The sequence below is a fragment of the Acipenser ruthenus genome, chromosome 3 (assembly GCF_902713425.1).
Source record: "Acipenser ruthenus chromosome 3, fAciRut3.2 maternal haplotype, whole genome shotgun sequence".
Lineage (NCBI taxonomy): Eukaryota > Metazoa > Chordata > Actinopteri > Acipenseriformes > Acipenseridae > Acipenser > Acipenser ruthenus.
In genome coordinates this window covers 9,632,471-9,659,457 of record NC_081191.1, presented here as the reverse complement: position 1 = coordinate 9,659,457, position 26,987 = coordinate 9,632,471, and the positions used below count along the sequence as shown (strand labels likewise).

The 26,987-nt window shown below is 36.8% G+C and overlaps 1 protein-coding gene across 1 annotated transcript in view; it reads right to left on the bottom strand.

Annotated features, from left to right (window-relative positions):
• Positions 1 to 26,641, bottom strand: part of vwde (von Willebrand factor D and EGF domains) — a 30,738-nt gene extending 4,097 nt beyond the window's left edge. The window contains exons 1-27 of the mRNA XM_034059196.3: positions 26,292 to 26,641; positions 19,683 to 19,867; positions 16,481 to 16,712; positions 16,240 to 16,305; positions 15,769 to 16,001; positions 15,188 to 15,277; positions 14,488 to 14,632; positions 14,040 to 14,254; positions 13,592 to 13,665; positions 12,336 to 12,609; positions 11,470 to 11,669; positions 10,115 to 11,091; positions 9,318 to 9,454; positions 8,564 to 8,728; positions 8,375 to 8,482; positions 8,042 to 8,156; positions 7,602 to 7,852; positions 6,776 to 6,995; positions 6,412 to 6,549; positions 4,082 to 4,315; positions 3,518 to 3,664; positions 2,738 to 3,304; positions 1,848 to 1,943; positions 1,663 to 1,758; positions 1,161 to 1,256; positions 974 to 1,069; positions 99 to 194 (exon numbers count right to left, since the gene is read on the bottom strand). Coding sequence (XP_033915087.2) covers positions 99 to 194; positions 974 to 1,069; positions 1,161 to 1,256; positions 1,663 to 1,758; positions 1,848 to 1,943; positions 2,738 to 3,304; positions 3,518 to 3,664; positions 4,082 to 4,315; positions 6,412 to 6,549; positions 6,776 to 6,995; positions 7,602 to 7,852; positions 8,042 to 8,156; positions 8,375 to 8,482; positions 8,564 to 8,728; positions 9,318 to 9,454; positions 10,115 to 11,091; positions 11,470 to 11,669; positions 12,336 to 12,609; positions 13,592 to 13,665; positions 14,040 to 14,254; positions 14,488 to 14,632; positions 15,188 to 15,277; positions 15,769 to 16,001; positions 16,240 to 16,305; positions 16,481 to 16,712; positions 19,683 to 19,867; positions 26,292 to 26,370 — 5,332 coding nt within the window. The 5' untranslated portion in view covers positions 26,371 to 26,641. The remainder of the gene's footprint in view (positions 1 to 98; positions 195 to 973; positions 1,070 to 1,160; positions 1,257 to 1,662; positions 1,759 to 1,847; positions 1,944 to 2,737; positions 3,305 to 3,517; positions 3,665 to 4,081; positions 4,316 to 6,411; positions 6,550 to 6,775; positions 6,996 to 7,601; positions 7,853 to 8,041; positions 8,157 to 8,374; positions 8,483 to 8,563; positions 8,729 to 9,317; positions 9,455 to 10,114; positions 11,092 to 11,469; positions 11,670 to 12,335; positions 12,610 to 13,591; positions 13,666 to 14,039; positions 14,255 to 14,487; positions 14,633 to 15,187; positions 15,278 to 15,768; positions 16,002 to 16,239; positions 16,306 to 16,480; positions 16,713 to 19,682; positions 19,868 to 26,291) is intronic.
• Between the last annotated feature and the right edge of the window lie 346 nt (positions 26,642 to 26,987).

Here is a 26,987-nt window from a genome sequence, read left to right as displayed (position 1 = left end):
AAAAAAAAGACAGTACTGCCTTAATGAAACTCAGTTGTCCAATCAGCTAAGAATCAGAAAAACACTGATCTTTAATAATAGAAGTAAAACAGACTTACCAACTTGGCACTGAGATCCATAAAATCCAATGGGGCAGCTGCAGACATTTGGTTTTACACATGCTCCACCATTCAGGCATACCGGGCTGCAAACAGCTGTGTAATCATCATCATCACAGAACAATTAAAGAACTGATACTAACATAACATCTTTCTCTCTACACGGAATAACATACCACAGAGGTACGTGGCTCATATGTATGTGAGTATATGCTTCATTAGTTCTGTATATGCTTCAATAGACTTCTGTATAGACAAAGACTTAAACAATAAGTAGCAGGGTTCCGAAAAAAAATAGCATTATACATCCCCACGTGGTTCTACAATTTTTTACACTTATAACTCAAATCTGTTTTAAAGCTCTTTTCAAAATGTCCGTTTAGTGCACTGGGCTTTGAGATCTGTCCTCTAAATCACTGCAGTAAGAGAGATACTGAAATAAAAACATAACAACAAGTACTCTGGCTTTTCTGTCCCATACCACATTATGGATTTATTTGCTGTGTTACCTGTTTGACAATGTGGGCAACAATCCTTACACTATTACTGCACTAGAGCGGTCATTTTGAAGAGCTTTGAAACAGACTTTAAAGTGTAAAAAGTTGTCAGGATGTTACGAATGAAAATAAAAATGACAGGTACGCTATTTACACAGTTTTAGCAACAGTGGGGATGTGTAAGGCTATATTTTTTTGGAACCCCGCTATTTACTCTAAGTTGGTTGACCAAGAACAATTATTACTAAATGAATGTTGCTCTATTTTTTTTGTGTGTGTACTAACATTGACACAAATAAATGTATTACTGTAATTGCTAGATGGGGAATCCAACATTAATGTATGTGTAAACAGTAAATAAAAGTGAATATATCTTACCTGAGCTGCATGTAGGCCCATACCAGCCTGCCTTACACTTGCAGACATCTGGGGAAATGCATTCGCCTCCATTGTCACAGTGTCTGTTACAAACCACTGAAAGATTAAAAAAAAAAAAATCAGAAAGCCAACAACATAATTAAAAAATACTACATTTTAAAGCAAAAGACTGCTGTAAGATTCTTACTCGTTTCACATCTTGGTCCAACATAACCATACGGGCATGTGCAGAGGTTTCTTGCCAGGCAGGTGCCTCCATGTTGACATGGTGGATCACAATTGGCTGTAATCACAGTATAAAATCTTGGATTACTTTAAGGCCTCACTTTTTCCTGAATCTGATTTAAATGCAAATTAATGAAGCAAAACGGTATCATAATGATACTCAAGATTACCATATTTTCTTTCTATCATCCATAACTAAAATATACATTCTAAAGAAGTAAAGAAACTAAGTCAAGCAGACAAACCTAATGACTTCCTAAATAAATCACTAATGAAGGTACTTGCTGAAAGTGTTGCATAGTTCATCCATTTATTGTAGCTTAAAAGTTTTACCTCAATTTTGCACAGGGTTGCACAGGACCACTAGTAATTTGGGTTCATTAAAATAGATGCAGACTCATTTTCATTTTTAAAAGTCAGCCATTCTCAATATTATACTAACATTATTTTAAAATTTAATTTACCTTCTTCACAAGCTGGACCCCCATATCCTAGAGCACATTCACACACATTGGGCTTTACACATTTTCCACGGTTCTTACAATCTGGGCGGCACACAGCTGTATAACAGAAAAATGTATTACGACAGCTGACATATAAATATGGCTTATTAGAAATGAACAAAATGGATAAACCAGGTTTTCTTTACCAATATGACAGTTATATCCCGTGTATCCAGGTTTGCATTTGCAGGTATTTGGCAATGTACACTCCATATTTTTGCCACAAGGATATCGGCAGATGGCTGTAATGAAATGGCATATGCACATTTTACTTCTAGGTGTAACTACTCACTTTACATATTTTTATAAAGTACAGCCTCTAAAACATGACATTCTGCAGTGTTTTAATATTTAAACGATTACAGTAATCTTTATGGGCCAGATTCTCAGATCGTTTTTTACTCGTTATTAACAACATTACAATTGTAAAACAAATAAGAAATATTTTATTCAGGACGGAGAATCCACAATGTGGATGATTTAAATTGCAATTGAACAGGCAATTTAATGACGGATGATGAATTTGGCCAGAGACCTTGTCCATGGGTGCTGACAGCTATCCGCGATGCTGGCGTCTAGCGAATACACGATGACATCATGTAGTCTAGTGCCGCAGATAAGAAGTGGCTCGTAGGGCCTCCTCCCCCCAAAAGACAACGAATGCTGCAAGGTGGTGGCAGGGGAGGAGGAGGCCAAACAAAAGAAGTGACATGAATGAAAGCCACACAGAGTTTTTATGGCGCTTGGATATGATGTGTTGATTAGGGGGCGGATTTTCCTTCCAGAAAAACACCTGGGTTTTCCAGGACTATTTGCAACCACCTAGATGAAATGTGTGAGTTGTTTATTTATGGTATGGTAACTTCATTGCATGTTTTTTTTTTCATCTGAAAAGAATAGTTCTTAAAACTATTTGTAAAGATAGAATCTAGCCCTATACAGGTATGTGCATTGTAAGCATTCAAACTAGCTGACTTGGTTGATACTGGTAAAGTAAATAAAAACAAGTCAACTGCCTTTTCGCAATATAAAATACCTTTGCAGTTTACTCCATCTCCAGAATAACCATATGGGCAGCGACCACATTTAAATTTCACTTCATGGGATGGCTCACAAGGAACCCCAGGGAAACATGGGGACTCTGCACAAGTCACAGTCTTTGACGGTGTCTCCTCTTCAAACAATTCTGGTAGGGCAGCAATGCCGGATGAGCCAGATTTCCCCGAAGAACCTTTCTGTGTAGTTGCAGGAACGTTAGCCCTTGGAATGCCTTTATTTCCTGACACTCCATCACTGGGCTTATTTCCTTTGCTTGTGTTGCTAGGTGACACTTTCTTGTTGCTTGAAAGGGGTCTTTCTGCTTTAGGTTTTGCTTCAAAAGGTTTCTCAGGTTGTAAAGTTCTGGTCCCCAGGGAGGAAGTTACCACTCCACTTTGCACAATAGGCCTTTGTTGTGGTGTTACTAGCCTGCTAGCCGAGTTGTGTCCAGTGGATTTTGAGACATTAGACTGAGTGTCAGAGGTCTTGTGAGGTCTTGTAGTAAAGGTAAAAACTGTAGATGGTCTTGTTGTAGTGATTGGAAGAGCCGTTGCCGGTTGGCTCCCTGTAAAATATTTTGTTGGCACAACATTAAAGTAGCACTATGAGAATAAAACAGTTAAAATATAATGTACATGATATTACAAGCCTTGGGTAAAATACATGTGCAGTTTGTTAATGGTCAGGAAACCGGCCTTCAGTAAATATGTGCACTGGGGTAGAAATGCACAGATAAAAAGTCTAATATAATTTCTTGATACTTGAATAAAAGGCCTACCAATCACTGGGATCCTACTGCAGGTATGCCCATTCCCAAGAAATCCTGCTGGGCAACCTCCACAAGCAAACCCCTCCTCTGGTGGTGTATGCTGAAAGCACTGTACTCCAGGGAAACAGGGATTGCTGGAACACCCATGTATAAGACCTGTAGAATAAAATGAAGCTTTTGACACACATTGTACAGAACTACGTGCTGTATATGGCTATTTATGACTGAAAGCAAGCAGCATTTAAGAACATTTACATTCAAACTTGCATCCCAATTGGCTAATGCATTGTCATATGACCCAAAATAGTGTGTGCTGATGCCCAAAGAAGAGTCAATAACTAAACAGTCCAGAGTACCCTCTGATGCCTGTGGCTTTGAGCATCATTGCCCACTATCTGTCACTTTTTCAATTAATTGTAAAATGTATATTAAATAATTGACAATTAATGTGAAAGCAGAATGCATTAATCCACATTAGAATGATGATGGATTATTATTATTATTATTATTATTATTATTATTATTATTATTATTATTATTTGTCAGAAGCTTTGAAAATAGACTATTACTTGCCAGAAGAACCTTGATGTCCACCACCCGCCACCTTGCCTGTGTCTGTGATTTCATTTTCATCAGGAATACTGGTATATAGCGCAGTGTTCTCCGTTTCAGAATTAACGTCATAGTCATCATCATAATCATCTTTATGATCATCCTCATTGTCTCCCTTTGCATCAACCTCTTCCTCAAAGTCATATTCATCATCATCAGAAAACTCAGGGATTTTCACACCACTTTTTCTTTCAACTGCAAAATAAAACAAGTTCCCAATGTTTTGTGAGGTTTTGTTAAGTAACTCCAGAGGCGACAGGATTTCCCCCTTCAGTTTTTTTTTTTTCTTAAGAATTTAAAATACTATAACAAGCTGTAGGTGCATTTCACCGTGGTTGCATACACACTGATCAACCTTGTAAATGTGTATTTATACTGAATGTACCCCAACAAGTTTAAAATAAACCTCATGACTCCTTGAAAATCATGGGATATCCTTACACATGTGATTAAACTTTAATCGCTTCCCTTCATTTTGATACCAAGAACACCCTAGTTGAATCAGGGAAACAGGATAAATTCTTCTTCAAAGTGCACATTGTAATTTTTTGGGGTGCACCCCTTGCCACCTTCCGAGGGTGGCGAAACTGATATGTCTTTCATATCCGCAATAACACAGTACCAACGTAGGCCCGAGCAGGCAGACAATATTGTTGAGAAGTAGGGGGGAGCAAAGAGATGTAGGAAAAGGGATAAAGGTGTCTACTTTTTATTTTTGTAATTGTTTATTTTTTCAAATCGGAAACTACATTCTAATTTCAGAATAATAAAAGCCTCAAACCCTGTATACATTGTTTAGACGTTTCAAGCGTTGTATGTGATAGGAGACAGAGAGACTAAGGACAGAGCACGGAGGGTGTGGTGGCGACTAAAAGTCTGGTGGGGGCCTGGTAAGATAAGAGGGCTGTCAATTTTTTCTTTAACTTATAAGTTAACCATGAATTGGAATATGGTAACAGTATCCTGGGAGACAGTCAGCATGGTTTTAGGAAAGGGAGATCGTGTCTAACTAACCTGCTTGATTTTTTTGAGGATGCAACATCGACAATGGATAATTGCAAAGCATATGACATGGTTTATTTAGATTTCCAGAAAGCTTTTGACAAAGTCCTGCAGAAAAGATGAATTCTCAAACTGAATGCAGTAGAGATTCAAGGAAATGCATGCACATGGATTAGAGAGTGGTTAACATGTAGAAAACAGAAAGTAATGATTAGAGAAGAAATCTCAAAATGGAGTGAGGTAACCAGTGGTGTACCACAGGGATCAGTATTAGGTCCTCTGCTATTCCTAATCTACATTAATGATTTAGATTCTGGTATAGTAAGCAAACTTGTTAAATTTGCAGATGACACAAAAATAGGAGGAGTGGCAAACACTGTTGCAGCAGCAAAGGTCATTCAAAATGATCTAGGCAGCATTCAGAACTGGGCAGACACATGGCAAATGACATTTGAATATAGAAAAGTGTAAGGTATTGCACACAATAAAAATATCCATTATAAAAAACATATGGGAGATACTGAAATTGAAGAAGGAATCTATGAAAAAGATCTAGGGGTTTATGCTGACTCAGAAATGTCTTCATCTAGACAATGTGGGGAAGCTATAAAAAATGCCAACAAAATGCTCAGGTATATAGTGAAAAGTGTTGAATTTAAATCAAGGGAAGTAATGTTAAAACTTTACAATGCATTAGTAAGACCTCATCTAGAATATTGTGTTCAGTTCTGGTCACCTCGCTACAAAAAGGATGTTGCTGCTCTAGAAAGAATGCAAAGAAGAGCGACCAGAATTATCCCGGGTTTAAAAGGCATGTCATATGCAGACAGGCTAAAATAATTGAACCTATTCAGTCTTGAACAAAGAAGACTACGCGGCGATCTGATTCAAGCATTCATAAATTCTAAAAGGTATTGCCAATGTCGACTGAAGGGACTTTTTTTTATCTGAAAACAGAAACAAGGACCCGGGGTCACAAATGGAGATTAGATAAAGAGGCATTCAGAACAGAAAATAGGAGGCACTTTTTTACACAGAGAATTGTGAGAGTCTGGAACCAACTCCCCAGTAATGTTGTTGAAGCTGACACCCTGGGATCCTTCAAGAAGCTGCTTGATGAGATTCTGGGATCAATAATCTACTGACAACCAAACGAGCAAGATGGGCTGAATGGCCTCCTCTCGTTTGTGAACTTTCTTATGTTCTTAAATGTAGTCAACACATCCCTTATATTTCACTTTTTTGTATTATTTGGTGATACAAAGTTAACGATATAGTGAACATCATACCTTTGCAAGTTGTACCATCTCCATGAGATCCTGGTGGGCACGAATCACACACATAAGTACCAAACGTGTTCTTGCACTGAACATCCGGGAAGCAAGGTTTAGATTTGCATTCATCAATATCTTCTTGACAATTTTTACCTTAAAGAAATAGGTTATATACTTAAAAGTTGTGACACATTATTAACAAGTTATATGTAAAACTCTAAAATAACATTCAGAAAAACATATACGTTTGTAATACATAATATCACTTGTGTTGAAAAAGGAACATTAACACGTTTAAGAAAACATGTGTATACCTGCCTTCTCTTTAGGAATAGTATTATAAAATCATTTAAATCAACTACTACATGAAATTACATACCTTTCAACCCAGAAGGGCATTCACAAGAATAATTGTTCAGGCCATCCACACATCTGCCCAAACTACATGGATTTGACTCACAATCATCAATGTCAATGTCACAGCTTTCTCCTTCAAAACCAATGGGGCAGACACAGAGGTATTCTCCAGACCCAGGAGGAAAGTTGATGTTTGTTACACAAGATCCTCCATTCAAGCACTCACACGGCTTTACAGCAACCTATGCCAACAAATCGATCCAATTTACTTCAAAAATGCCATATATTAACACAACTGATATACAACAAGTACAGCATGTGTAGTATTGAATAATATTGACATATGCAGAGTAAGACAAATCTAACTGTGTTTCTTTTACGAATATGATCTGTGATTGCTCTTTGAGTATACTCTACATACTGTACAGTAAATGCTATTCAGACAGCAAGTTGTAATATAGTCAACATTAAAAAAAAGTGTTATATGAATAAAATACAGTTTGATATTTATGTTGGTTTCAGTAGACAGTTTCATGAATATCAAACTTTAATGTATTCATAAAGACAGACTGCAAAGCATCCAACAACTTTAAATACCTTGTGAGTTCAAGTGCTCTACTATTCTGCATGCTTTTAGTGAGTTATCTTGTGGTACATTGCTATCCAGTGGTTATTACAGTATATGTGTCCCCCTCTTGTGGTTCAGATTATCCATTTGCATTGGCTGTAATGATGTTAATCATATAGCTATTATGTTTCCAAATCTATCGATGAAAGACAGTGGCCGGCAATTGCGTGGAGTGTGGTATGTTAAGCATATGTTTATAAAAGAGATTATACATCCTCACCTCCACAGATGATGTGGTTTCAGCATTACAGTCATCTGTCACAGAAAATATGAATGTCTGTGAAGTGTGTGACATCGCTTTCCAAATGAGAAGTCCAGCAGGTGAGAGGACTGCATCTTGTGGCCCTGTGTCCAGTGTGAAAAGGATAGCGGAACCTTCTGGATCAGATGCCAGAAACTGGTACACAAAATTCTCTCCATAGAAGGTTTTAAGTCTTTCTTGCGAAGGTTGGAAAATTGGTGGCTCATTTTCTGTTAAAACGAACAAACAGAAATGCATGTTGCCTGTTAATCGTTTATTTTTATTTAAAATCAGTTACATTTAAGCTTAAAATGAGGGCCAGGACCCTCCCCCAGACCCATCAGTTTGTCTAACTTTAGATAAAAGTTAAAAAGTTTGTCATTCTACTAAGATTTTTTTTCTCAATTTACTTTACGTACTTTCAGTAATTGACCATGTGAATTTGGATAAATCTGGCCTGCACAGCAAGCAGGGGCTGGTAGGGTTAATATCACCTTCTCCATAGCAAAGTCCATCTATATTGCAAGTCTTTTCCTTTAAAAAAAAAAAAGTACAAATGGTCAGTCTTTAGATTAAAAATAAACTTTTAATCTAACAACAGAATAATTTATAGCATGTTTGTATATACATGTTAGGAAATAATGACACATGTTGTACATTATTGTAACCTGCCAGGGAGGGGATGAATAAAATATATAAAAAATACAGCACTAGCTATCTTTTTTCAAACATAGTTATTGTGTTACCCATACCTTTAATGTGCATAGTCCATCAGAATTGTTGGGTTCACAGATTTGACAAGCCCCATCAAATATTGTTAATGTCTTTGGGTTACTGTATCCATATCCATCAATAGAAACCTGTTGAGTAATTTCCAAAAATGAAAAATAATCCAATTCAATACTTCAGAGTTACTTACTTAAAACTGCTGAATTACTTACCTTGATTTGCCACCTAGCAATTGGCTTATCATCAACCATGTCAATGTTCAAACTGTCTGATGAATGGCCACTCTCTGCAGGTAACTTACAATCCAATATTGTCTCACTTAGGAAGGTAGCAGTTGTAAGTTGTGGCTCTCCTAGAATCCACTCCCCAGAAATGTACTGTTCATAAAAGCAAGCATAACACAACTGATTACATTAAGATGAAAATGAAATAAGTATTACACATACCACACTAGAAATACTAATATAGCTTATTTCAGGTCAGTGGTGTTGCTTGCTGTTCAGAGTGCGCATGTAAGTAAAACATTGTTCCTTCAATGATGAGGCTGCCATCAGGGACTGGATAATTGATCTTCACACACTTGTGCTGTGATACTGTTATTATGCTATAGTGTGCAAGCCTTGGTATTTCCAACTTCTACAATGTTCACTGTGAGCAGAATATGACCAACAGAAATCATGGTCCAATGGCTTAGCCCTTAAACTTGAGCAAAGTTGTTATATTTATTGGAAATGACATAGGAGGAATCATTCAAAGGATTTTTAAGTTAATACTTTGTGAGTTGGGTGTCTCTTATTATAGAAAACATACTTTTGATGTTGCTCTTGCCCACAAGGTGACATATATATTCAATAAGAGACACCCTACAAGGTATAGCTGTACTTGTTTGGTTTATATTATTTATTGTGATTTTTAACTATATTATCAGTTAAAAAAAAGGGTTTCTAGACCTTGAACAGAGCCTACCTGTTCCTTCACAACTTCACATTTTTTCTCAAAAGAATCCTTAAAGCTCTGACCGAACACCCTTACAGAAGTGCAGTCATACTGGCGAACATCACACAGTCCGGCATTTTCCAGCTCAGTGATTTCCGGAAGCTGATCTTCGGAAATCAATCAAAAGAAAAATTTAAAAATTATATTAGCTGAATGGTTATCAGTTTTGGTACATTTTGGTCCAGTGGTTAAAGAAATGGGCTTGTAACCAGGAGGTCCCAGGTTAAAATCCCACCTCAGCCACTGACTCATTGTGTGACCCTGAGCAAGTCACTTAACCTCCTTGTGCTCCGTCTTTCAGGTGAGACGTAGTTGTAAGTGACTCTGCAGCTGATGCATAGTTCACACACCCTAGTCTCCTTGGATAAAGGTGTCTGCTAAATAAACAAATAATAATAATACAGTGGTAATGATGATAAAATCGCTATCTGAAAACGTTTCTGCACAGTAAGACTACATTGCACAATATTTCTGTATTTTTTCCCTTGGCATAGCTGAAATTTGAATACATTAAACAGGTTCAAGTTTCAAACCCTTGTGCAGATTTAAATGATTTGGAGGACTGCCAAGTTTTAAGCAACAATTGTTCAAATTCTTCTTCACGGAATATCAGATTCAACATAGAAATAGTCATTATCAGTTATTGAAATCAAGCCAAAGAGAATATAATTAATTCTGCTAGCAAAACATTTTTGCAACTTCTAACATAGTTTAGCATCAGGACAGAGTGTACTGTACATTTTATTTACCCCGAAAACAACACTTACCAGATAAAACACTGCAGTCATAGGAGCCAAAGCCTGGCCAGCATACACAGCCCCACTCAGCACACTGCCCATTCCCATTACAAAGGTTTGGGCATTTTAGGAATGACAGTACATCTTCACTATCACCAAGGCCACCATTTTCCAAAAGCTTCCTTTCACATTCATTCTCTAGCAATGGCAAGCCTGCTGTTGACCAGCTGAGGTCATCCTTGAGCTGCAGATCTAGAACACACATGTCTACAACATCCAATATTCTTTTTCCAAGGAGGTTCCCACATCCCGTGCCTATGCTAGAGTTGACTATGGTATGTTGGCACAGCTCAGTGGCTCTAGATTCAGTCAACCCAGAAAGGGTGGGCCAGGCAGGCAGGGTATCCGAGACTGCATCAGCGGTGTGGTCTTCGGGGAAGAAATAAGTGAAGCCTTCCACGTCAGTCTGGCTGAGACTCTGGTATGGAAATGTGGAGAGATATTCATAAAATTCTTGCCGTTTCCATCTGTTTTGACCTGCTTGTTTTTCATGGTGGAGACTGTCATGTCTGTGTGTCTTGCTTGTGGATCCCCTGCTGGAAGTATGTTTTTCCATGTTGCTGTCTCTACTGGGATGAAAAAAAGGATTTCCACGTCCCGATACGGCTCCTTTAAACTGACTTTGATTCATATGATGCACTTCTTCCAAAAGTGACCCTGGAGACTCTGGCTGTTCTGTCTTAGCATCTCGCCTGTCTAATCCCCTGATCAGTTCGACTGAGTTCATGTATTCTGCTGTGATGTCCAGGACTGGTATTAATGTTGAAAGCCTTACATGTCCATTGTTTGTGCAAGATGAAGGAAACCCTGCCTGGGGAAACAAATCCAGCTTGTTAGCAGATTGATGCATCTCCAATGATTCACTTCCACAACTACAATAGGGCCCTTTCTTTGGTGAACTTCTAGAGGAAGGCGTGTTGTCAAACAAACTCTTTCCAGGTGCAACTCTGAAAAAAAAGAAAGTTTTTTTTTTTTAATTATAACATGTCACAATTATTTTTAGGCATCTCTAATTATTATTTTACTTTCTATTTTATTCAGTGGAAATCCCATCTTTGTGCACTTGCAATGTGCCATCATTTGCTGTAATGATTATTGTATAAACCATTAAAATGTCTGTATCCCCCAGGGCCCTTTTATAGCACATGTATAATTTATTGTCAACAGCCGTGAATTGATCAAATTTGTGGACTATATATTGTTTTCCAGTCATTGACGTTGTTTTAGAAGTTAAATGTGTTTTTTAATTTTAAAACCACATGTACTACAAAGACTTATATGACTTGAACGTTAATTACTATACAATTGGTGTTCTATATTCTTACCTCCATTCATCAATAAATGCTACAGTATCTTGAAGTATGATGCTACCATCTGCACTATGAAAATCATTCTCAGTCTGCCCATCAAATGTACCACACAGGCCTGTGGTATGTCTATAGTCAGAACCTGGAGCTCTAAGGGTTAAACTCATCCCCCAATCTGTTACATCAGCCCGAATAAAAGTTCCTGAAGAAAATGTGATCTAGGTAAAAAAAAAAAAAATACAAGAAGTAGAAAATGAAAGTAATTTGTGTTGTTACAAGTTTGTATAAGGACAGTCTAAACTTAAAACTGCTATGGAAGAAGCAAAGGCAAGTGTTGATTGTCAATCGTCAGTTACAGTTTAAGACTATGAACTTGCCAAAAGCAAGTGTTGGATTAGAATAATTGAGAAATGAAAGCTATCCGGGTCTCATGCTCTTGTTAAACTTCTCCGAGCCTAAATGTGTTTTCTATTACTTGAGGAAATCAAATCCAGCTGGAAATATTTCATACCTCTATGCAACTTAATCACAAGGCGTATATTTGTCATTAGTGTGAATTCATGAAGAAGATTTTAATCTTTTTACTCAGGGTTCTGTGTTTTGTGAAGTGCCTCACTTTAGTTGCCTTTCCAGCATGTAATGGTCTTTATTCAATTGATCTTATCAATGTCTATGTTTTAAATTCCATGTGTTTTACATTATAATTGCTTTTATGTGATGTTAATAAAGCCAGCAAGAAGATATGTCTTTCCGCCAGTTCCAATTGTTTTTCGTGATTTTAATATCAATGTTAACAGCATAATTTAAAACATTTCATTTGATGCAATGGGAAATGGTTTCACGCCAATGATTTAACTTCAACATTAAACAGTTAATCCACTCACCGTTACTTTTCTTCCTTGGTAGGACTCAGTGATTCGGATACCGTTACTAGCAATGTCTCTGTTCTTCACTGACAGGTGTGGCCTAGTCTCATGTAACTGACCATTGCACATATCAAATGCAATTATGTCACCATTCTCTCTGGCTACGAAGCCACAGATACATGAAGCTGGATAATGAAGGCTTCCACAGTCCCACTGCCGCACATGCACTTCACACTCTCGGACTGTGCTCTTATACAGTACAAAGGTTCCAGTTTTAAAATTATCATACTTCCTATAACATGAAACAAATGAAGGTTTTGTAAAAATGAAAACTGGTTAAATGATAACAAGTAGCATCAATACAAGAAATATACTATAAAGAGGTATTATAAACAGAAAGTTTGAGCATTTACTAGATGGACCAATGCATGGAAATCTGTTGTTTGTTGCATTGTATAAATCAATGGTGGAATTTCCATGCGTGGTTTTTTTTTTTTAGCTCGAGAAATGTCTTGTGTAAAATGCCATCCAGTTCACCAACTATATTTATTAACGTGGAGGGAAGACACGTGCTGTCTTCGGAAATAGCTGGGATCAAAAAAAGGACGGGAATTAATTCAGTTACATTTAAGCAGCTCCCTTGTTCTTCGTGTTTAACTTTAGCGTAGTTTTTATAGCAAGGGTATTCTCAAACAGCTGCTTTAATACTATAACAAGGGCATAACGCAGTCCATGGTAAGTGGTTTTATACAGAACTGTAAACCCACAAGAGATATACAACATGACAGACCAGACACAGCAAACAACAATAATAAAAAAAAGCCGCCCGCATTAGCATTAAGCTGAACTACTCCACTGCTAACCATAAAATCGCCCATCAGCCACTACTTTCTGCCGTCTTGGAATCCACAGTAACAACTGACCTGCTGCCTTGTAATATTTATAGTGATGTTACTTAAGGGTAAACAAGCTCATTCACATTTACACGTGAAATGCAGGTTTTCCATGCGAAACTGGGTGTGGATTTTCCTGTGTGTTTTGTCATTTACACGAGTAAATGAGATTTACCCTATCCCTCTCTTTGACCGTTTTTTTCGGCCACAAACCTGATTTACACAAGTAACTCTCCCAAACGTGCACGTGCATCGCCATTTCACGTGTAAATTGCCCTGCATGGAAACCCCATGATTGATACAACAAGAGACTACCGACATGCTTGTGGCACTGAAACTAAAACATAAAGTATCTTAATCTTTTTAAGTATTTTCATTTACCTGCCATCAAAAGTAATCATGTGAGGGTCTGTAAAGGAGTAGCAATAAGCAGAGGGAATGTCCTTAACTTCAATCTTAAAAAAAGATAGAATGCCATGTTAATGTAATTATATTGTTACACACTAAACAAAGAATGTCACTTTAAACACGTTTGGTGAATCTTCAGACAATATAGACATTATGTTTTTTAACTGAATCTTGCCTTGGAGGAATTTACTATTTTACAATGATCTTATACTGTATTTAATTATTATTATTTATTTTTTTAAGGTAACCTATAATAAAAAACTTAAAATGCATACTACTTTTGATCATTTTATAAAAACATATGCAGATAAATATAGCCTTATAGAGGAGTAATACAAAAGAAGAACTTCCTTACAAAAGAAGAAAATATACACAAATTGAAAACAACCTGTATGTGAATGTAGAATTAAGCTTTACCAACCTTGGTGCCTTGTGGAGTATAGCCATTCCACAAAAAGTTCTCACTAACAATAGGCTGCACTGCAATTTCAGTTTCTCTGTCTCCATCCTGTACAAAGTCCGTCACTCCTGTGAAATAAACAGTAGCCGAAGCGCAGGTCCCTTCATGGCATGGAGCCTGCAGGAGCTCCACATGGCACGAGGAAAGGACAACATTTATTCCAAATCGTTCAGCGCCTGGATGAAAATGGAAAAAAACAAGAATTTTAAAAAAATTATATCTATATATATATATATATATATATATATATATATATATACAGTATATATATATATCTATATTACTCAAGTCTGTTGTATAAAATCAGAACTGAATTACTGTAGAATCACAGCTAACAAAGGTTAGATGAGAAAGCATCTTCTTATATGTTATAATCTAAATGGCCTTGTATTACTTACTAAAGGTTTACCTTGATTGATTGTGCTCAGTTTGAGTGAGACTTTGCATTCCTCTTCAAATTGACCAACAGACGAGCACAAGATGGGCACTGTGCTCTCAACCCTTAGTTTGTATTCCTTGCCATCTTCTGACACGGTGTGGGTCTCAGGGTGCAGCTGGTAAAATAAGGAGCCGTTAAAGCATTTCCAGCAAAATTTGAAACCTCCAAAAATCCTTAACGATCTATTGCTTCTATATGTTGATGGGTACGTAATCAAGGTTTACATTCTAAAAAGTAATCCTTTGATCTTCCAGCTGATTAATTATATGATTCATATGAAGACAAACCAGTCAAAAAAGACTCAACACAACCTCAGTAACAGCTGCATGTTTTTAACCAAAAAATGACAAGAAGGTGTAATGCAGTTTGTTTTAGTAAAGGTATAATCAAACATTTTCTTTCAGATACATAACTTGATGTGATCTTTGTTGTTTTAAATACAGTTCATTTGAATCCTAAATTAAATTTTAATATAATTTTGCTTCTATAAATTATAAACCAGAAACACTCAAATTAACAGGATCAAATGCACATGTATGAAGTAATTATTGTATCGCTTAATATATATATATATATATATATATATATATATATATATATATATATATATATATATATATATATATATATATATATATATATATACTGTATATCTATATCGCAAGAATACCTTAATACCAGCAAAGAATTCATTGCTTTCAACAGAAGGTCCTTGAACATCTGGCGTTTCCAAAAAGAAGCTGGAGCTATGACAATAAATCTAGAACAAAACATAAAAAAATCTTAGTATTTGCATATCGTTAGTTTAGTAGAAATAATTATGTATCAATGGTTACAGTTGCTTGTGCTTAATATACAATAAAAAAACAACTTTGAATCGCAGAAGGTACAGTACATACATTTTATAACAATTTAATCTACTTTATTGTTTGTGTTAAGAAAGCTCTTAAGAACAGCTGAAGCATTTTTCAGTTATTACCCAAATATTTTCACAAAGAAATCTGATACACATTCTAGAGCTTCAGAGCTTTTTTGAAATTCACCATGACATTTACATGATAAACTTTATTAGGACAATAGTTTAGTTCTTAGTCAGACTAGAAAATGAAGGGTGGATGGAGGGTCAGCAATGTTTTAAAGGAACAGCCACACTAACTCTGGGGATTACAAATGCACATATTATCACTTCTCAGGTACTGCCAAGGCAATCAGATACTAAGATCTCAGATCATAGCTTGTGATGTACAATACCTTGTCTCCAAGTCGAAGGTTTATTCCATCCAGTTCTATAAAAGAGACTGTCTGCACTGTTGTCTCCTGTTTAAGTTCTTCTTTAGTTCCATCAGGGGAAAGTCTAGTCCAGGCAACAATGTACCCGAGAGAGCTGTTTGTACTGGGGCTGTCAAAGGAGCACTTGAGATAAATATTACCACCAGCAAGCTCTGCCACTACTTCAGGAATTGTGGGCGAAGGAGGGCGATCGCCTATGAGAACAAAACACTAATTCAAAAATACTCATACGGCGTTCTATACATCCAAATGACCGTACAAGTTAAAGTGCATACAGACATTTTATTTTACCCAATTACCTTATTATGATGCTTACATTCTGAATCATTCTGAGTGGTGTTGTTCTTATTTATATTATTTTTCGGTCAACAGATATTTCAGTTATTAACTTCTAACAAGCCATCATTTCTTACTAAATAAAGACCACTTTACCTTTACACATTCCATCAACTTCTATTTCCTCAGGACCACAGATTTCTTCCTTTGAGTCTGAAACCGCTACAAAACAACATTACAATACTTTCACTTAATTCTAGTCAATAATAAATAATAAAAAGCTGTTTAAACCAGATTCTAAGAATACAAAACATTCCATTTGCATTATTAAAACTCCCATTTGGTGAAAGGTATAAATGAACAACTGAAAAGTTTTCTTTTGCATAAACAAACACACCTTGTGCACAGTACCCCATGCATCCCTGGGTGGGCTGAAGTAGATACACATTGAAGTCTCCACAGTTCCTCACACTGATAGGGATCCGGAAGAGGCAGCAGTCCTTTGTAGTGCTAAAGAAAAACTGCCATGTGGCACAGGCTGTGAGCTGCTTGACCTCCCCAGGACGAGGCAAGGATTCAGCGTCTCGCAGTGACAGCCACACTGGGGCCTGAGTTCCACAGTGGTGCATCTGTGTAAAAGTGAATCAAAAGAAAATACAACAATATACAGTTGTAGTCAAAAGTTTACATACCCCAGTGGAAATTTATAATTTCTAGAAATTATAACTAATAATTATAGGAAAAATCTTTTGTAGCAAAAGTTTTGCTTTTGTGGATGAGGAAAAAGGTTACAAGAAATAGATTTATACACTTATTTATGTGAGAGGGTTTTTTTTGCAAAACTCAAAAAATGCTAATTAAAAAAAATTCATACCCTGACAAATAAAATTAAATTAATATCTTGTTGAGGCACCTTAAGCAATAATAACCTCTTTTAAACTATTAGGATATTTGTCAATGAGCTTTTGGCATGATTCTTTAGTGATTTTTGACCATTTTTCAATGCAAAATTGTTCCAGTTCATTCAAATTCCAAGGATTTCTCTTGTGCACAGCCTTCTTCAACTCATACCAAAGATTCTCAATCAGATTTGGATCTGGACTTTAACTAGAACCTTGATTTTATTCTTCTTTAACCATTCTGAAGTAGATTTTGATGTGTGCTTTGGATCGTTGTCATGTTGGAATGTCCAGTTGTGCTTTAAACCAAGTTTTGTAGCAGTGGATTTCAGATGATTGGCCAATATCTTTTGGTATGCTATGGAATCCATTTTACCATGTATTGGAACTAAATTTCCTGTGTCATTAGAGGAAAAAACAGCCCCATAGAAGGATATTACCACCTCCATGCTTGACAGCAGGTATGGTGTTCTTTTCTTTGTACGCCTCACAGGACCTTCTCCAAACAACTATCAGAGTGACCAAATAGCTCGATTTTTGTTTCATCACTCCAAAAAGCCTTTGACCAAAATTCATATCCATCATTCAAATGCCATTTTGCAGACTTCAAGCGATTGTCCTTTTGATGTTTTCCTAAGAGTGGCTTTTTCCCTGGCCTGCGACCATTGAGACCTTCACCATGCAATACTCGATCTATGGTTGAAATGGAAACCCCAGTCCCACTTGCAGCCCATTCACTTTGAATATCTTTGGCAGTCAATCTTGGATTGTTATTAACCTTCCTCACAATTCTTCTACTTGTTCTTGGTGAAAGAACCTTCTTTCTTCCAGACCGAGGGAACATTGTGACAGTACCATGAGTCTTGTACTTCTTGATAATAGAAACAATAGTTGAAATTGGGATACTCAAATGCTTGGAAATCTTATTGTATTCTTCTCCAGCTTTGTGACAATAAATAATTTTCTGACTTTGGTCTTCAGATAGCTCTTTACTTTTTCCCATATTGACTTATTGGTAATGACAGCAATCATCCTATGCCTAACCCTTTTATACTCTCTAAGAATGTTCACCTACAATCCAGCATTTTCTAGATGTTTCTAGAATTAGGTTCTGCATTATCATATTGAAATTTCTAGCGCCTTGTAGACAATACTATCATAGAATCAAAGGGTATTAAAACTTTTGAATTAGCATTTTTGTAAAAAAAAGTTTTGCAAAAAAAAAAATAAAAAATGCTGAAATAAATAACTGTAGACATCTATTTTCCATGTAACTTTTTTTTCCTCATCCACAAAAGCAAAACTTTTGCTACAAAAGATTTTTTATAAAATTCTTTGTTTTCAAAACATTTTTAGAAATTATAAATTTCCACTGTGGTATGTAAACTTTTGACTGCAACTGTACCTTCTAAATTCTGCAGTTTTAGATGTCTGATGGGCTTGTAGTACTGTAGAACCCTGTAGTTGCTGTTTCAGACAAATTTAAATTATGTTTCTGAAACTATTCTGTTGAAACAAGATTTAGCACGGCACTGAATCATATGTAACTTGTACCAGTACTAGAAAATAACTTAAAGTACAAACTGATTAAATCTACTTAGTTTACAGTAGGCCTTTTTAGTTTGTGAACTTACAGATCCTTACAGTCAACCGCCTAACAGCAGTAGGGCAGGCCCAACAATAGCTGAACCCCCAAAATTGGGTGGCAAGTGGAACTGGCACACAAGAGGAAGAACTTTGTGCAGATGTGATAGAGGAACAAAAACTAATGGAAAGCTAATCGATTTTATCATAGGGAAGTGCCATTGTTCTGCCTTCCAAATCACACCAGCGCTGTAACTGTTTAAAATCCAATGCAGAAAATGGATGTTCCCAAAATACTACAGAACTACCCTGCTCCTACTGCTAAGAAATGAAAAGCATTATTTCTCAAATTTACCCTGTAAGTTTGTTACTGTTAGAACTTGCTGTGGCAGTTGATCAAAGTGGTTCATTTTCCTCCTCTGATAAAATGCCTTCCAGTCTTTTTTTTCTTGAATTACAAACCAAACTTAAAAGAAGTAATTGGTGTTGTCTCACTGTTTTTTTTTTTTTATTGTCAGTTCTGCTGTATCATAACTTGTTCATATTGAATGTGGGTATTATTATTATTTTTTTACAATTTCCAAGACACACATTTGTAACTAACTGTAATTAGTATGTTTTACACATGTTGTAAATACATCCAAAGACATTTTTTGTCCCTTAGTTTGTACAAATGCCATCTTCTAGACTTTTCAGATTCAGATTTTGAAACCAGTGTCTGTAGCTCAGACTTTTAAATTGGTGTTAGCCTCGTTTCTCTTCTCTATACAGTTTCTTCTTACTGGACTGTGTAAAATAACTCATTTTTGTGTGGTGAAAGGGACTGCACCCTACTGTATATTCTAGGGGAGATCATTGAATAACATTTTAAATGTATCATTCAGTTTTAAGTGAGAATACATGTGTAGTTAAATTCTACTGACATTCTGATTTGTCACAGGTCCCATACCAGCAACACCCTTGAACTGTGATTTCACAATAACTGTCCCATGTGTTTGCTGCCAAATCATGTTCATGCTTATTGTGCTGGCAGTCTTTTACTGAAATAATCCCTACAGTTACAGAGACAAAAATGTTGAAATTCTGCATGAATACTGTAGATGGATGCAACTTTACCTCCACACATTTGGTTGGCATGTCTGCTGGTTTATCAAAAATCTGAAATCGGTACCATCCTGGACTTAAGGAATGGTCACATATTAAATCCTGTATAGCTGACTGCTGAAGCCTCTGTGAATCAAAGCTGACACTCCTGTAAGGGTTTTGGAGGATTTGATGCCCACCAGGGAAGCATTCAGGAGCTGTTAAATGAAAAAAAAAAGTTGTATTTAATTGCAGTTCAATAAAACGAATCAGTGTCATAAAATGTATGCACAAGGTAAAAAGGAAACATTTGTTTTCAAGATGTTATAAAGGTGATTTCAAGATTCACTATATTACTAATTTGTTGAGATAGTTGTTTTTAAGTAATTGCATTACTACAACGGGCTTGAACTTTGTACTGCTAATATAGCTACTGATTCCAGACCCTAAGACATCATATTGTTGTACTGTCTGTGTACAGCAGTGTGACAAGGACAGCGTCACTGGCAATGGTTGTTGTTTACCTGGAAGGGCTAAAGCACACGTTTAATAATAATAATAAATAAATAAACAAAACACTAAACAGACACAAACAAAAACACATTAACAAACAAAGCAGCACACTGGCCAAAATAACAGGTTATATAAAAACTCACATAATACAAGACGACACGAAACATGAAAACACACCACACGTACCTCGAACACCAACATTAACTCCATTATCACCCTATTTATACATACACACCCGTGCCTCGGCAGAGCTTGGGCCCTGCCACACTGCCACAAGCAGACACTTAAAAAGTCCCATGACATCATCACTTGCTGGTGTTGACAACAGGTAATATGTTATGGCGAATCTTTTAATATGTTATATATATATACACACACACACACACACACACAGTATATTGACTGATAGTAGAGGCAATTGAGGTTAACTACAGTACTATATACTAACTGCACATGACTAGGTTGAACACTTATGTCTTCATTTTTAATTGCATTCATTTGGGTTTGTGACCCATCAGAGGCCTGATCTCCATCAATATTCAGTGTTTTTTTTTAATGACATGTACCAAGCATTTATACCTAAGAATACAAAAAGGGAGTGATACTGCCAACTGGCTAATGCTTGCAGTGTAACCGACAGTTGAATGGAATGAGCCAGTCACATAAAATGTAAGTGCTGCTGACAATGTGACTTCTACAGGACAGTCTGTGATTGTCTGTTTACTTAGATTAAATTGCTGCATACTGTCAGACAGATACCAAAAGAAACTAAACACCCATGCTTGTCTCCTCACCCTCTGCCTCCTCATGTCCATAGCCAGCACAAAATCCAATGCATATGCATTTCTTTTTCTCCTTTTATTTTTTTTTTACTACTGATGTGTTTTTTCCCTTTTCTCTCCCTTCAAATATTTTCTCATTTTGTTCTTTTTTATATTTCTCTTGTTTTTGTCTTCTCTCCTTCCTTCACCATTTCAGACCACTAGTGTCATCAATTCGTTAGTATATTGATTAGACATGGTTCCAGCAGGTCAACTGAAACACCAACTGAACAAATTTAACTTTGGTGAAAAGTGGGTGGAAGAAGCCATCACCCTTTACTGAATTGGGCCCTGTAACTTAAGAGAGAAGGCAAAATGTTGTCTCACCAATGGTAAAACTACAAGAAACAACTCAAGTAGACATCTTCACTGAAGTAGGTACTAGTGGAAACATTTGTCTGCTTGACTTAGTATTAACTAAGGTTTTACCTGATACCTAGTAATTCTGATTGAGCATTTTGAAGTTATGCATGATTTACCAAAGACCTCAACATACAGTAGACAAAACAGTCAGCAGAGTGACTGCCTCTAAGCTGCTGGCTTGTTTCAGTCACAAACAGCAGGACAAAAGTTCACATCAAGCAAATGGTATGTGTCAAGTATCTGCGCTTTTCACAAATGCAGCATTAAAGTACATTAAGCTGTTTGGTGTTTAATTATTGCCACATTAGTATTAGGTAGGTATTTCAAAAGCAGCCTAGTCTCTATGTGATAGATATACAGTAAGTGGATATGTTAGTGTAATGGCACAGCATTGGTGAAGGAAACCACAATGCTCGCTTGTGTGGAGGGGGGTGCAGTTGAATGCCATCCACTTTCTTGAATACACATGCACCACACAGATATAATAATTTTAAAATAAACGGTGGCAGGCCATACCACTTTAGTCCCATTCTAAGTAAAGCTACTCACAATGGGGTGGTCTTGTTTTCTCACCAAACATAGGAGGCTGTGTGGTCCAGTGGTTAAAGAAAAGGGCTTGTAACCAGAAGGTCCCCGGTTCAAATCCCACCTCAGCCACTGACTCATTGTGTGACCCTGAGCAAGTCACTTCACCTCCTTGTGCTCCGTCTTTAGGGTGAGACGTAGTTGTAAGTGACTCTGCAGCTGATGCATAGTTCACACACCCCCTAGTCTCTGTAAGTCGCCTTGGATAAAGGCATCTGCTAAATAATAATAATAACATAAAAAACACTATTTCCAGATTTGTGTTTTTTGGAATTCTCAATATTTCAATAATAACTTTAAAGTGGAACATAAGAACCAGGCCCAGTATTGTGACATCACATACACACTATAGAGTTACAGCCACAGACAAAGAATAATAATTACAGAACAGCATATTTAAAAAAAAACAAAAAAACAAAGCTTTTTTCTTGATAAGAAAAAATTGGTTATTTAGCTCACATAAACTCTTATGAGGTTTATACACTACTTTTTTTTTTTACTTTCTATGTTGATAATCCCACCGCTGTCCCAAACAATGTGGGCATGTGCCCTCTCATCAACCCCTGGTGTGTCCCCCAGCAGCCTTGGGGGCAACCGTGCCTATGGAGCTCCCAGTGAGACTGGAGCCTATTCCACTGTGGCAGTAGATGGGGAGAATAAAGCAGAGAAGAGACTTGGGGATGGAGAGGTTATGAAAATAAAGTATGCCCTTTATGGAGACAATGGAAAATATATGAAAGAGTATGACCAACAAGAGATGAAGATGGAAACTGACATCAAAGCAGAGATGCATACAATGGAGAACTGCGGTGATGGAGAGCAGAGAAATAAAGAGATCACTGGCAGTGGAGAGAATCTAGCTGGAGAGGATAGCAAAATTATGAAGGAAAGTAATGAAGAACAAACAAATACAGAGAAGGAAAGTAAAGAGGAAAAGACAAACAAGTGATTGGAAAGAATGGGAATCCCAGTGAATGGATGAGAAAGAGAACAAAAGCAAAAGACAAGATGAGACGGTAGAAAAGAAAACTAGCACATGAGAAAAAAAAAGCAAAGAGCGAATAAGGCTGACGTGGGAAGAGAAAAAAGATGAAGGGCAATGAGAGAGGGGATATTGAGGTTTTTCCTGGACAATTAGAGAGCCCTTCAAAGGCCTCTGGATCAGATAAAAAAAATGAGGAAGGAAGGTGATGGGCCCCAGAGAGAAGAAGGAGGGGGAAGGAAAGGCCTAAACTGAAAGGGGGACCCCAAGGAGAGGGAGGAGGTCTGAACAAGATGGGGAAGAAATCAAAAGTTCATAAGGTGGCAGGATCAAAGGCCAGAGGCAAAAAGCAAACTCTAATCAACTTTGCCACGGTGCCTCAGAATCAGCCGTCTATTACAAACTGGAGACCCGAGACAGCCTCTCTGAGGCTTGCAATGGGCCAAGACAGGGGTCCTTTGACTACAAAGAGAAACAGCAAATAGAGACAATGTGTGTTGACACTGGAGAGGCCATACTGGAGCAGACCCTGATGCCAATTAAAGGGATTGGAAGTGTGGAGGCAGAGAAAGGTCAGCTAAGAGATAGCTTTTCTAGCATTCAGGATTCTGAAGCCACCTTCTCTCAGGTAATAAAAGTCCCACACCTCAGACATGGGTTCAGAGCCCAGCATGAGTCTTACAATCAGAGCCAAAAGGGAAGCAAGAATCCAGGTGCTGCAGGAGTTGGCTTCAAGGCCTCCCCAAACACTTGAACAGAAGCCAATTAGCACAAACCCACAGAACAACAGGGAAACTCACAATGGACCCAGGGTCCACAACAATATTTTTAGTCCTAGTTTAACAACTACCAGAGAGCAGGGAAACAGAGATCCACACTCTAAACCTGGGTTCAATGACCCCCAGACCTAAAGTCAGAACAGGCCAAACACCAGCTTTCAAGGATACACAGAGAAAAGTCTCCATTTTCAGTTCCCTGATCATGGACATTGGGCTTATTACTACAGCACCAGTGGCCTGTACAATCGATACCCAGGTCTCCTGCTTCCAGAACACAGAACTGAATAATATGGTATGTAGCTACAAGACTTTGCCTTTAGACAACTATCAGAAATCGAAAAGTATCTAATTTTATTACTGACGGAATTCCAAGGTCCCATAGGAATAGATCATTCTTGACAGGATACGAATAATACTATGCATATGGTGTGATCCAGCTTGAGAGTACCATAGTTGCCTTATGAGCATAAGTCTGTTAGATATGTTTTAAATATTTGTTTTTCCTAGAATAAATATTTATTTTGTTTTATATACTGTAAACCTTATTGTATTTGTGTACTATAGATTTTAGCTAATTCATTTTAGCAAATGTTGTCCACATTTCATAATTCAGGCTTATTCAAAGTTTGCTTAATAATGACTAGACCTACATAGTGAATTTTGAAGAAGTATAGTTTGGCAAGGGGTAGCGACACCATTGTGATTTCTGGCTATGTGGAGATAAATTTGAGGAATCAGATGGTTAAGGGGATTGTTATGCACATTTCAAAATGAGTCTCAAAGAGTGAGCACTGCAGGAGACTAAGATGTTAGGCAGTTACTGCATGTTGTTTATGCAGAAGCACCCCACCCCATGTTATTGTTAAATTGTGCAACTATAGGCCTGCTGCTTTATGAAGCTAGGAAATTGCGCTTTTGAGGATAATGACATTTGACCAATCGTTTTTGTCACATTCTGAGATGGTGACCCTAATGATTTGGCATGGAAATACCCTTTATCAAGGCCCTAGTCAAAAATGTAAGAATATTAGAAAAAAGAAAGGATGCAGGTATCAGCTTAGGTCAAGATGTACTGTATCAAGGCCTTGGCCCACAACTTAAATGTGCACAATTATGTTTTTCAATGTACGGATAAGTGTACGGACTCCAGGGTGAGCAGTATGTGCTAATCTTGCATTACCCAACTTAAGGTAACATTGGGTCAGCCAAGATCAGTGTTAATGAGGTTCTGTGAAACTATTCACACAAAAAAATGGGGTATTGGAAAAACCCCTTTAATACGATAACTACAGTAACCTAAAGAGACACAAACACACACAAACTATATTGACTTATATGCATCATGATTCATAGGCCGCAGTCCAAGACAGAAAATAAAGCTGATTGAACATCCATGTTCATTAAAAATGAGTTTATATAGTCTTTAAACACATTTCCAAATCCTGGCACTGTTTCATTGGTTTCAAATAGCCTTTGAATTTCTTTAAAAATACATTTGCAACTTGACAGATGGTGTTCATCCTGTTCAAAGCTCAATATGCATCCAATCTGAGGCCCTTCATATTCGAATGCTTAGTGGCTCATGTAGAGTAGGGTATACTCAACTGTCTCTACTTTCTTTGCCTTGTTTCCATCAGCAATTAAGTGGAATGTTTAATATCCAATCTACACCATAAAAACAGGCTGTAAAAGTCCCATTTCTAAACTGGGACTATCTGCAGTCTCCTATACAACTATTAAACAAAGGTTGCCTACTTCCAATATAAGGATACAGGATACTGACATGGTCCTCAGGTGCTTATTGTCATTTACATGTTTTTATTGTTTTGATTTCATTATGCTACTGATGGAACAGGCAGGAATGATTTCAGATAACTTTCAAATCAGTACTGGGGGTGGCAAATAAATATAGGTACTGTAAACATAAACTGTGGTGACCAAAGATGAACAAGCTGTTTGTCTCAATCTTCTTTGCCTAGTTACAGTATTATTTGTATTTGTATCCCAGTTAGAGATAATTACACAGGCCTTGCAGGCAAAAAATACAATTTTGCTATTTGACATAATTGTGATTTTGTCTACTTTGTAAAAAACAGAATGAAGGTTTAACCTGAGATAACATAATTATCTATTGTATTATGTCATAAATATCTATAAATTCAGTATACCTACTGTAATTTTATAGTCTGGCAGTGGTACTCATGAAACTTTCCCATTCACTCTTAAAAATATTGAATACTAACAATACCAACTATTTAGATTTTAACTTCAATTCCTATTTTGGAAATAGCATATAATACTATTTTATCAACGTACTGGTATAGAAAATATTTTAAAATAAATATAAATAATTATGTAATACTTTTGATTTCCACGGAAAATGTCTACATGTTACGGGTCAATTATTATTATTATTATTATTATTATTATTATTATTATTATTATTATTTTATTGTATTACAAATTTAAGGTACATAGTTTATAATAATAATAATAATAATAATAATAATAATAATAATAATAATAATAATAATAACACAGTCACACACACACACACGCACGTTAAAATTGCCGCTTTTGTAATAATAATATGTCTTACCTGTCTGGCAGCAGATTGTCGTCAGTAACATCATTACAATCCCGATGCTGTAACATTCCATAAGTGCTTGGTGTGCCATGGACAAATTTAAATAAAATCTCTTTTTAAAATGTTCGTCCTTTGCATTAACTCGGATAGTCGTACTTTTTACTCTTGGTGTATCACAATTGAATGCTATGACGACCCAAGCTACACCTACTCTGTCTGTTGTTCAATATGTTGATAAAAATGCCTTTCAGACAGTAGTCTACTAACTGCTCGTGCACAGACAGGGCACGAACTTCAGTTGCTCACAGCAGTGAATGCACAGCGTCAGCTCACAAAATCTCTCGTACACAAGCTGGACTGCGTGTGCATAAGTACTACATCTCAATTGCAACAAAAGGGGCGCTCTTTGAAATGCTCTCCCAGTTGTCGCTTCGTATCTTTTTTTTGCTAAATGCCGGTACATTAAAATGTGAGTGCACAACGTGAGCAGTAGGTATTGATTGATAATGCCCCGGCTAATAGCCAAGTGTAAAGAAATAAACTAGTATTGTGTATTGTGCTGTTTGCATTTCAAACTGACGTGCAAAAGAATATATTATAGACTGGATCTTAAGCACTATCGTGCTAATGATGGTCTCGGAATGTAGCAACATATCTCTAGATTACAATAGGGTTCTAGAATTATAATGGAATTCAGCAGATACAAAG